General features: G+C 35.1%; 1 protein-coding gene across 2 annotated transcripts in view; it reads right to left on the bottom strand.

Annotated features, from left to right (window-relative positions):
* Positions 1–6,323: 6,323 nt before the first annotated feature.
* LOC129949460 (putative inorganic phosphate cotransporter) overlaps positions 6,324–11,529 on the bottom strand; it is a 41,401-nt gene continuing 36,195 nt past the window's right edge. For both annotated transcript variants that reach the window (XM_056060938.1, XM_056060937.1), the window contains exons 2-6: positions 8,520–8,704; positions 8,009–8,461; positions 7,561–7,945; positions 7,262–7,500; positions 6,324–7,195 (exon numbers count right to left, since the gene is read on the bottom strand). In XM_056060938.1, the coding sequence (XP_055916913.1) occupies positions 7,025–7,195; positions 7,262–7,500; positions 7,561–7,945; positions 8,009–8,461; positions 8,520–8,704 (1,433 nt within the window). In that variant the 3' untranslated portion in view covers positions 6,324–7,024. The remainder of the gene's footprint in view (positions 7,196–7,261; positions 7,501–7,560; positions 7,946–8,008; positions 8,462–8,519; positions 8,705–11,529) is intronic.

Below are 11,529 nucleotides of genomic sequence, written 5' to 3'. Positions count from 1 at the left end.
ATTTGGACTTTTAAATAGCTAGCAATTTAAGAATTTTTTTGTTTAAATAAATGAACTTAATAGTCATTTTTTTATTACTATGCCTTATACATACGTAGCGAAGCACGTACCGAGCCGCTAGTAATGAATAAAGCTTTTAACTTCAGTCAAATGCAAATTAAGTATAAAACAAAACACACTTTGATTTGTTTTTCTTAATATAAAAATCTATTTCATAAAATAAATCAACCCTGATTCGAGTTTTGGAGAGAAAATTAAAGCTTTCATTGAAAAAGCATAATTGGATTGTGTAAATGGATTTTTAAGCATGTTTAGCATGTAAAATCAATATGAAAATAATGATATAATGTTCCAAAATTTCAATTAAACAAGTCAGATGTTTTCTTTTTCCAACATGGAATAGGGAAACTTGTAATTAGAAAAAATCCCTTAAAAAAAACTGATTTTAAAAGAGGTAATGATGTGAAAAATGTAATAAGAACGTAAAATCATTAAAATGATTGAATTTTACTTCAATTTTCCTTTCAAATGCCCCTCTAAGGATACGCTCATATTTGATTTTGCATCACCCATATTATTTCATTGTAACTTTAACCAAATAAAATTTGACCATGTCCTTAGCTAATTTTACCTACGCTATATCTAATTTTACCAAGATCTAATGAATGTTATTAAAAGGAATCCTCATTTTTGGATGACTATTTGACGCTGTTTTCTTACTTTTTCCAATAGAAAACGAACAAAATATCCCTAAGGGATACGCTCATGTGTTGTTTTCCATCCAAAATTATTCTATTTTACCTTAGGACTAAAGCAATTTTAAAGAACTACCTAACATAAAATCACCTAGGAATAAGGTGATTTTATGGCGTCACCTAGAAATTAGCTTAGGCCTAAGGCAAATTTATGTTAACTCCTAAGGTAAAATCACCTTAGGCCTAAGCTAATTTCTAGGTGACGCCATAAAATCACCTTATTCCTAATGTGATTTTATGTTAGTTCTTTGAAATTGCCTTAGTCCTAAGTCCTAAAATGAATCAAAATCCGGCACGAAACTTCAACCCGTTATATTTGTTATTGGTGAGAAATTTAAATACAAAAATTTTGTCTTTTCCTTGGACCACATTAAATTAAAATTGGGTACGTATTTGCATTGTATTATTTTTTATTTAAAGCTTGCATACGTTTTAAATATTGAATACCCTACTCAATGTTTTTCAGTATGGGTTTTTATTAAATCTTTTTTTTTTAATATTCACGATGGCAAAAAAATTCCTTCGGTTTCAACATTGATTAACGATATCAATTCATTACTTTCTTAATGGCCAACAAATTTCGTCATAAATATTTAAAAATAAATAAATAAAGGGTGATTTTTTTGAGGTTAGGATTTTCATGCATTAGTATTTGACTGATCACGCGGGATTTCAGACATGGTGTCAAAGAGAAAGGTACTCAGTATGCTTTGACATTTTATCATGAATAGACTTACTAACGAGCAACGCTTGCAAATCATTGAATTTTATTACCAAAATCAGTGTTCGGTTCGAAATGTGTTTCGCGCTTTACGTCCGATTTATGGTCTACATAATCGACCAAGTGAGCAAACAATTAATGCGATTGTGACCAAGTTTCGCACTCAGTTTACTTTATTGGACATTAAACCAACCACACGAATGCGTACAGTGCGTACGGAAGAGAATATTGCGTCTGTTTCTGAGAGTGTTGCTGAAGACCGTAAAATGTCGATTCGTCGCCGTTCGCAGCAATTGGTTTTGTGTTATTCGACCACATGGAAGATTTTACGCAAAGATCTTGGTGTATAAAATACAGCTCGTGCAAGAACTGAAGCCGAACGATCTGGCACAACGTCGAATTTTCAGTGAATGGCCCCTAGAAAAGTTGTCAGAAAATCCGCTTTTTTATCGACAAATTTTGTTCAGCGATGAGGCTCATTTCTGGTTGAATGGCTACGTAAATAAGCAAAATTGCCGCATTTGGAGTGAAGAGCAACCAGAAGCCGTTCAAGAACTGCCCATGCATCCCGAAAAATGCACTGTTTGGTGTGGTTTGTACGCTGGTGGAATCATTGGACCGTATTTTTTCAAAGATGCTGTTGGACGCAACGTTACGGTGAATGGCGATCGCTATCGTTCAATGCTAACAAACTTTTTGTTGCCAAAAATGGAAGAACTGAACTTGGTTGACATGTGGTTTCAACAAGATGGCGCTACATGCCACACAGCTCGCGATTCTATGGCCATTTTGAGGGAAAACTTCGGAGAACAATTCATCTCAAGGAATGGACCGGTAAGTTGGCCACCAAGATCATGCAATTTGACGCCTTTAGACTATTTTTTGTGGTGCTACGTTAAGTCTAAAGTCTACACAAATAAGCCAGCAACTATTCCAGCTTTGAAAGACAACATTTCCGAAGAAATTCGGGCTATTCCGGCCGAAAGGCTCGAAAAAGTTGCCCAAAATTGGACTTTCCGAATGGACCACCTAAGACGCAGCCGCGGTCAATATTTAAATCAAATTATCTTTAAAAAGTAAATGTCATGGACCAATCTAACGTTTCAAATAAAGAATCGATGAGATTTTGCAGATTTTATGCGTTTTTTTTTTTTAAAGTTCTCAACCTCTTAAAAAATCACAGTTTATAATATACTATTATAAAATTAAATACAATTTTATTTTTATTTAAAAATAACTAACCTAGAAATAGGTAAAATTTGGGATCGTAACGAAATCCCGCAAAACAAAATCCCGCGTAACGAAATCCCGCCGATTGAATTTGATATTTTTTGTGTGACACACGCACAGAAAATGGTCGGGGTAACGAAATCTCACCGGTCGCCGCGGAATTTTTTTACTCCTTTTTGGCAGGATTTCTAGTACGGCATAAAAAAGTAATCTGGAAAAAATATTTTATGGAAAAGTAGTGAAAATTATTTTGTCTGAAAAAATATTGTTTTCCTTCTTCTCGCTTATCGCTTGTTATTTTCTTTGAAAATTTATTTTCATGGTTTGTTAGGCTTTTCGTATGTAAAATTTTATTTTGAAACTTATTCCGGCTAAGATAGCCTCTTCAGGGTATTTGTGAAAAAATTGATTTTTAGCACGCTTAAAGTCGTATTTAAGCTAAAGTCGATTTTTTTGGAAAAACGCTCCAAAAGTAGAAATCTTGTTTTCATCTCTTTGAATATTTTTTGAAGCTTTCAAAAGAACTTTTAAAACGCTTAAACACCGTTTTAAGCTAGTAAATTTTCAAGCGCTTAAGAACATTCCCAGAATGAACGTTCTAAAACGTTTATGAATGGGCAGCGAACTCAACACTCTTAAAATGCTTTTTAAGCGTAAATCTTCCACATATCGAATCAACGAAAACGCGAAAAAGCACTTCGAGCGCTGTCGCCACTCTAAACAGAGCGCTGGTTGAACTACAAGTTCATATCTCTGTGTGAGGTGTTCACCTCACGGAGTTCTAAGAAGAACTGCAAAAGCAAATAAGAAATAATGCGAAATGAGCACTACTTTTATACTCTTTTCAAAGGATGCATGGCAGTTTTTTCGATTGGATTTGGATACGCCTCCTTCGTACTTGTTGATTCTCATAATTGAGAGTGAGGTAGAAAATTTTGCGAAAGCAATCATACAGGATTACAGTCAATTACTTTTGTCTAAAAAAGTTGTTGACATAGGCGCCTGCCTGCCGACTTTACATACCCTAAGGGGAGCAACGGAGTTGCGTGAACGGGTGTGAACCCCGAAAAGCGGAGTTTAAATCCTGAGATCCCGCGAAGCGTGCCACCCACAGGTGCTCTTATTAAAAAAGTTCACATATAGGCGACTGTCTGGCGACTTTACATACCCTAAGCGGAGCAACGGAGTTGCGTGAGCGGGTGTGAACCCCGAAAAATGGAGTTTAAATCCTGAGATCCCTCGAAGCGGGCCACCCACAGGTGCTTTTATTAAAAAGTTGTTGATATAGGCGCCAGCCTGGCGACTTTACATATCCTAAGCGGTTGTGACGCCGAAAAAGGGAGTTTAAATCCTGAGAACCCGCGAAGCGGTACAACCACAGGTGATTTTATTAAAAAAAAGTTGTTGATATAGGCGCCTGCCTGGCGACTTTACATACCCTAAGCGGAGCAACGGAGTTGCGTGAGTGGTTGTAACGCCGAAAAAGGGAATGTAAATCCTGAGAACCCGCGAAGCGGTACAACCACAGGTACTGTTTTCAAACAAAATTTGTTCACTTCGATTAGAGTTTTGGAAAAAACGCTCCAAAAGTAGAAATCTTGTTTTCATCTCTTTGAATATTTTTTGAAGCTCTCAAAAGAACTTTTAAAAGGCTTAAACACCGTTTTAAGCTAGTAAATTTTCAAGCGCTTGAGAACATTCCCAGAATAAACGTTCTAAAACGCTTAAAAACGTCTATGAATGGGCAGCGAACTCAACACGCTTAAAATGCTTTTTAAGCTTAAAGGAAGATTCACATATTGAATCAACCAAAACGCGAAAAAGCACTTCGAGCGCTGTCGCCACTCTAAACAGAGCGCTGGCTGGTTGGACTACAAGGTCATATCTCTGTTTGAGGTGTTCACCTCACGGAGTTCTAAGAAGAACTGAAAATAATGCGAAATGAGCACTACTCTTATACTCTTTTCAAAGGATGCATAGCAGTTTTTTCAATTGAATTTGGATACACCTCCTTCGTACTTGTTGATTCTCATAATTGAGAGTGAGGTAGAAAATTTTGCGAAAGCAATCATACAGGATTACAGTCAATTACTTTTGTCTAAAAAAGTTGTTGACATAGGCGCCTGCCTGGCGACTTTACATACCCTTAGCGGAGCAACGGAGTTGCGTGAGCGGGTGTAAACCCCGAAAAGCGGAGTTTAAATCCAGAGATCCCGCGAAGCGTGCCACCCACAGGTGCTTTTATTAAAAAAGTTGTTGATATAGGCGCCTGCCTGGCGACTTTACATACCCTAAGCGGAGCAACGGAGTTGCGTGAGCGGGTGTGAACCCCGAAAAGCGGAGTTTAAATCCTGAGATCCCGCGAAGCGGGCCACCCACAGGTGCTTTTATTAAAAAAAGTTGTTGATATAGGCGTCTGCTTGGCGACTTTACATACCCTAAGCGGAGCAACGGAGTTGCGTGAGCGGGTGTGAATCTCGAAAAGTGAAGTTTAAATCCTGAGCGGGCGAGAGGGCCACCCACGGTGCTTTTATTAAAAAAAAGTTGTTGATATAGGCGCCTGCCTGGCGACTTTACATATCCTAAGCGGAGCAACGGAGTTGCGTAAGCGGTTGTGACGCCGAAAAAGGGAGTTTGAATCCTGAGAACCCGCGAAGCGGTACAACCACAGGTACTGTTTTCAAACAAAATTTGTTCACTTCGATTAGGGTTTATTAAAAAATAATACTAATGTAGGCGAAGTGAAAACGAAAATTCCATCCCACGGAACTCTAAAACGCTTAAACACCTTTTTAAGCGTTCTCAACCCGAAACACAATCGCCACAAAACGCTTAAAATGGTATTGAAGCGAAAAAGAGAATTCCATCCCACGGAACTCTGAAACTCTTAAACGCCATTTTAAGCGTCCTTGACCCATCCCCTAAGCATGCTAAAAATGTCCTTTACGCATCCAAGGAATCTTGCTATTCCTGAATGCTAAGAACATTCCAAGCAATGCTTTACTTACCATAAACCCCTCACTCCATACCTACCTATTCAGAAGCATTCATTCCCAACTGCATTTGCATGAATCCCGCCGTCTACTGAAGATTTGCCAAAAATATTCTTGTTTAAGTATAATTTTGAAACGACGAATTTTTTTCCTTCGTTCCACAGATTCTCACGATTTGGTACACCAAAACCAATACAGTGCTGTCTTTCAAACAATCTAAAAAGTATCCATGATTCTCATCGAAGAGTGTCTCCTTTCATATAAAAACAGCGGTGTTGAAATAATTTGAAAAGGGAGCGAAACGGCGGGATTTTGTTATGCGGGATTCTGTTCTGCAGGATTTCGTTTTGTTTTTCGTTTTTGTCATGAACAAGTGCTTTCTCAAATTAGCCGTTCGGATTCGGCATATAAACTGTAGGTCTCTCCATTCCTGACAACATTACTCGCACACAGGAACGGTTGAGAGTTGTAAGTCACTAGGCCCTAGTGCCCAATGGACTGTTGCGCCACCCAATTTATTTTATTTTTTTATACCTTTATACTCCGTTTCCCAAAATATAACTATTCAATTCGATCTAAACGCAATTCAGTTGGTTTTAAATTGTATACCTTAACAAAAAACAGTTTGCAGTATTAAATCAATTTTATTTATTTATGTATTTTTGTCGTTTTACTTAGCATGCATTTTATAAACAAATATATTAATTGCGAAATACTCATACTGTAGAACATCAATAACGATATTCTTTTGTTTGTTTTGTTTCTTCCTATTAGTTAACTAAAATCGGTTATTTTCTAAGGTTTAACAAAATTAGAATATATTTTACAAAAGTGAACAATTTTTTTTTTTTAAATGTAGTACATTACTTTTGGTGTGTTGTTTATTTTTTTTTAACTAATCTCTTTATTTACTTAATAACATGAGAAGGCAAGCATTATATTTACAATTTATGTTTTTTTTGTTTAGTTAAATAATATCTTATTGTTAAAGTCTGAAGGTAATCAAATACTAAAACTCTACACACTTTGTAACAAAGTTAATATAATAATAAAAAATAATAACAAAAATTTATGCAATAAGGTATTTTAATACAGTAATTTAAATAATATAAATATGCATAAGCATATTGCAGCCGAAAGCTTTAAATTTGTTTTATACTTAATTGTGTGTGTTTTTTTTTAAGTTCCAACCTGTGGTTTTACTATGAATTATTTTAAGGCTACAAATTTCTTTTTGTTTATTCATAAGAACCCTACAAATAAACTGGAAAAGAGAAGACTAAAGATAATGAGCTTTTATTGAAATAATTTTATGTTTTAAATTATTATTTGGTGCTCTTTTTTCGACCACCTTGTTCGGCTTCGATTTCTTTTTCTGGTCGATAATCATTGAAGTCTTGAATTTCACCTGAAGCCCATATCATATAGACAATCGAAGTTGATACTAATACAGCAAATGCCACCCAGAATACTAGACGCCATTCAAGAAGTGTTGCCTTAAAAATGATGAAGAAAAATATTAATCACCACTAAATAGATTGATTATTAATAAAGAATCTTACATTGGGTGTCATTACTCCTACAAGATATGGTGTTATAATTCCAGTTATAGAACCAATTCCATTCGTAATGGCCATCAAAGTTCCTGAGTAATTGGGACTCAAGTCGAGAGGGTTCAACTTCATGCCAGCATAAAAGGTACCCATGAGACCCATGGCAATTGTAAAGCACACCACAACTGCGAGTCTATTACAACCAGCGTACGAGGCAGCCACAATAAATATTGCTGGCCCAATTGCAGCTGGAAAAGAAGGAGTTAGTTTGCTAACAAAGAACAAAATAGAAGACTAAAAATTCTTACCAATTGAGGTAAACATCTTCCTCGATTTTGTGATGCGAATGATGTCCTTTGTTATCAACCAATCCGAAAATACTCCAGAAAGAAGCGATACAATCCACATCATCAGATATGGCAGTGATGAGTAGATTCCGTTTTGTTTAATAGAAAACTGCATGACATCAGCCATGTACTTGGGCAAATCGGTGACCATAATGTAGAAGCCCCAATCGTGACCAATTTGTGCGAAGATCAATGCAATCATTGGAGCATTGGTAAGTATTTTCCTCCATGGTGTAGGTGGTAGGTCAGTTTTACGATCAATTGAACCCATTTCTCGGATGAGATATTCCTTTTCGGATTGCTTGATGAAAGGATGAGATCCAGGGTCACTGTAGCAAAGAACAGTCTAGAGCAAAATCATACAATCAGAACTTTTTCTTTCTGAGTATCCAAACTGAGATAAACATACAAAAATTAAGAACCAAATAACTCCCATTAAACCAAAGAAGTAGAATGTATAATCCCATTCATATGCGTCCAACAACAATCCAGATATCGAATTACCCAAAATGGTACCAACTTGTCCACCACCCAACACTAAAGCTCCCAATTTGCTCCTCTCTTTTAGTGGCACCCATGATGAAATGAGTACACTCAAGGCCGGGAATGTAGTTCCTTCACCCAAACCCATCAAAACACGAACAACAATTAAAGCATATGATCCTCCCAGACGTATAGCCAATGGAGTGAGTAAAGTGAAAACAGATGTCGATAGAATTCCCAAACATAGAGTCCATTTTCCACCGAATTTTTCAGCCAATATTCCACCGGGAATATGAGTTATTATATAACCCCAGTAGAATGAGGACAAAATTAATCCCTGATGTGATTCTGACCAATTATATTCACCACCATGAGGAACCTGCGTAAAATTTTAAATGAGGATAATACTGTTGAAATATGTTTTCTGAATTACTTACGACTTCTTCGCCTGGTTCAAGTGGATCAGGCAGACAAACACCCTCATTATGATTGGAACCTGTGTGATTTTTGGCAACAACCAATTGGGTGATGGCTACTGAGAGAGAAATTCGCATCGTGTATGCATTTAGAATTGCTAAGAAGCCCATAATAGATAAAATTACCCGCTGGGGTATTATGAAACCTGAAATACATAAAAAAAGAGACAAAATATAATATTTGTAATGTTTTAAAATAAAAAAAAATAGAATAACTTAAAAATACTTTAAAAAAGAAACAGCCTTTAACGTTGATATCTTATAAAACCCCAAATATTTTAACAAGTTGATTCAAAACTTAAATATTTCCCAACTTAAAAGGGAATTTAAATGTCAAAAATATCAAATAGTTAAATAATTTCCCAGACAACTTTACAAAACAATTTCACACTAGTTGTGACTTCCTTTTCCGGGAAAAGCTTATCCCAGTGAAGTTATTTTCGTTGTCTATTTTTGTTTATTCTTTCACGCTGTTAAGAATTTTTTAAAAAACCTTTACAATACTAGCTTCAATTTCAATAATATCCCGTCTCCCAACTTATAACCCTTTTCTTTCCGTCTTAATTTTAAATAAAGTGCCTTGCAGATGACAGCGAACAACGAATGGACGAACAAACTTGGTTTTATAAATTTCAAAATGTCAATTTTTAAACAAAAACCCATTAAAATTATAAGAAATCAATTGAAACTAACGTAAGAATAATTAAAATTTGCATTTTGTTCTGTAAAACAAGAAAATTTTGTAAAAATAATTTGGTAGTGACAAATTGCAGTGTGGTTGTAACGAACTGTCATACTCCACATACCATCCACACCTCAAAATTATACTAGTCTTGTTTTTTTTTGTGCGAAAGGCCATGGCAGAGGAAAATATGGAGACGAAACTGACAATTCGTCACTATCTGCGAATAGAAATAAAGCCCATGTGAAAGCAAAGTCAAAATATGCGAACAACCACAGTTCGCAATTCGTAGCTCATGTGCAAGATGTTGAAGATCACTATTTTACATTGTTTCTATTTCTCTGATAAAGGACACAAAATTATTCCCCACATGGCAAGCACAAGCTATTATACTTTATGTTGAGATATATTCCACTTTTAAAAGTGAAATGAATTCTCACTTCAAGTGAGAAGTTTCATTAAATTTTTCGTTAAAAATGTTTTCCTTCAAAATTGTATAATAATGAAATATATTCTTAGGCTTTAGAATGTGTCGCTTGTCACAAGAACACAGATATTTAAAATTAAATTCAAAATTGGTTGCTATAACATTTGACACCTGTCAAACTATTCTTTCATTTGAAGTGTCATAATTTTATTTGAATTTTCTGCCACTTATTTATCGCTTACCCATTGAACAACGCTAATGGTAAATGTGAAATTTTAAGATTCAAATATAAATCGTGTGAGAAATGACATTTTTTAAATAGAAATATAATACTCGTACATAGAAAATTAAAAATTTAAATTGCGAATACGTAAGCATGTCCCAATATTATTTTTGTTTAATTTGCTATGATGAAGCAATGTATAAGAGAGTATAACAGTTTGGAAATTGGAATGAAAAGGTTTTTGTAGAAGCTTGTAGGTTGATGCATACTTTCAGGGTGTCATCTTTTCGGACTTGTTTTGTTTTTTTTTGAATGCATTCAAATATTGTAGTTGAAGATTGTCGTATAACGATAATGATCATGACGAACACAATTCGTCGTGGGTTTCAGAATTGTTAAAAGAAAAAAAGGTTAAACTGGAAGAAGTGGGATTTAAACCCGAGGAGTCTAATAGTGATGATGGGATCCAGCGTCGAGACCACTAGACCATGGTCAAGGACATCGAAAGGAAATCAAAAATGAAAGTATAAGGCAAAACACTTGAAGGAGCAACCTTAAGGATGTAGGAAATAAAAGAAAAACAAAATAGAAAAAGTACAAAGGAATCGTGATCGGTAACTAAAACAAAGAAAATCATTAGTATTGGTAACGTATGGTCTTGCGTGTTTTCTTAAATTTCAAGAATTTTGCCCAAAATTATTAGATTATATCACACTTATGTGAAGAAAAATCCATTATTCAATCTTGAAATGCAATTGGATTTTTCTAAATAAAATATCGCGTCAAAAAGCAAAAAAACAATGACCGGATCCATTTTCATCTTTAAATGCCCAGTTTCGTCGAATAATTTCGACAATGGAAAAGCCGAAAAAAGGCCAGGACAAATCTTTCATTTGGTCCCTGGTGCGCGAAGAGATGATATCATAGTGTAAGCTTTAAGAAAGAAAAAAAAAAGTAGTAACAAAAGTTTCAAAGTGAAGTTTCACCTGCAACTGCAGAAGAATTAAGATTAAAGAAAAACATCATTTTGAAAAAGGTACACATATAATACAGTGAAAGAAAGAAAAAATGTGAAAAAAAAAATTTAAAAAAAAATTCTTTTCTAATGTTGTTTTTAAAAAGAAAAGTCATCCAACAAGACTCATAGTCTAGTCACCACGAGGGACCAGGAATTTTAAGGGCTGACGGAATTCGAGCAAAAGAAACGCCACTGAACTATTTGGTCAAAGAAAGCCCGTACAAGCCAACAAAATCAACATCTAACAGCAAGTATATACGACCATCTATACCATACTCCATTTACCAACAAAGTCCAGAATTCCATCAAAAAGCTCGGTAAGTGATTTTTACTTATTTAAATTTGATCGTGAATTTTATTGTTGGAAATTGCTTTGAAATATATACACTCAATACACACATAGTTTGGAAACAAGACAAAAACCTGAAATTACAAGAAAGTTTGCCTGAAAGTAGGCAATAAGAAACAAACAAAAAATTGTCTAAAAGTAGGCTTTTGTTATCAGATCTATTCTAAAATTAAATTGTTTAATCTTTGTATATAAAAACCATAGTACTCTCATGGTGGTAGTCGAATAGGGCGGCATCTACATATTTTTTGTGGAACGTCTAGCGAAGACAT

The sequence above is a fragment of the Eupeodes corollae genome, chromosome 3 (genome assembly GCF_945859685.1).
Source record: "Eupeodes corollae chromosome 3, idEupCoro1.1, whole genome shotgun sequence".
Classification (NCBI taxonomy): Eukaryota; Metazoa; Arthropoda; class Insecta; order Diptera; family Syrphidae; genus Eupeodes; species Eupeodes corollae.
The sequence above is the reverse complement of the archived record's forward strand: the minus strand, read 5'-3'. Positions and strand labels throughout refer to the sequence as shown.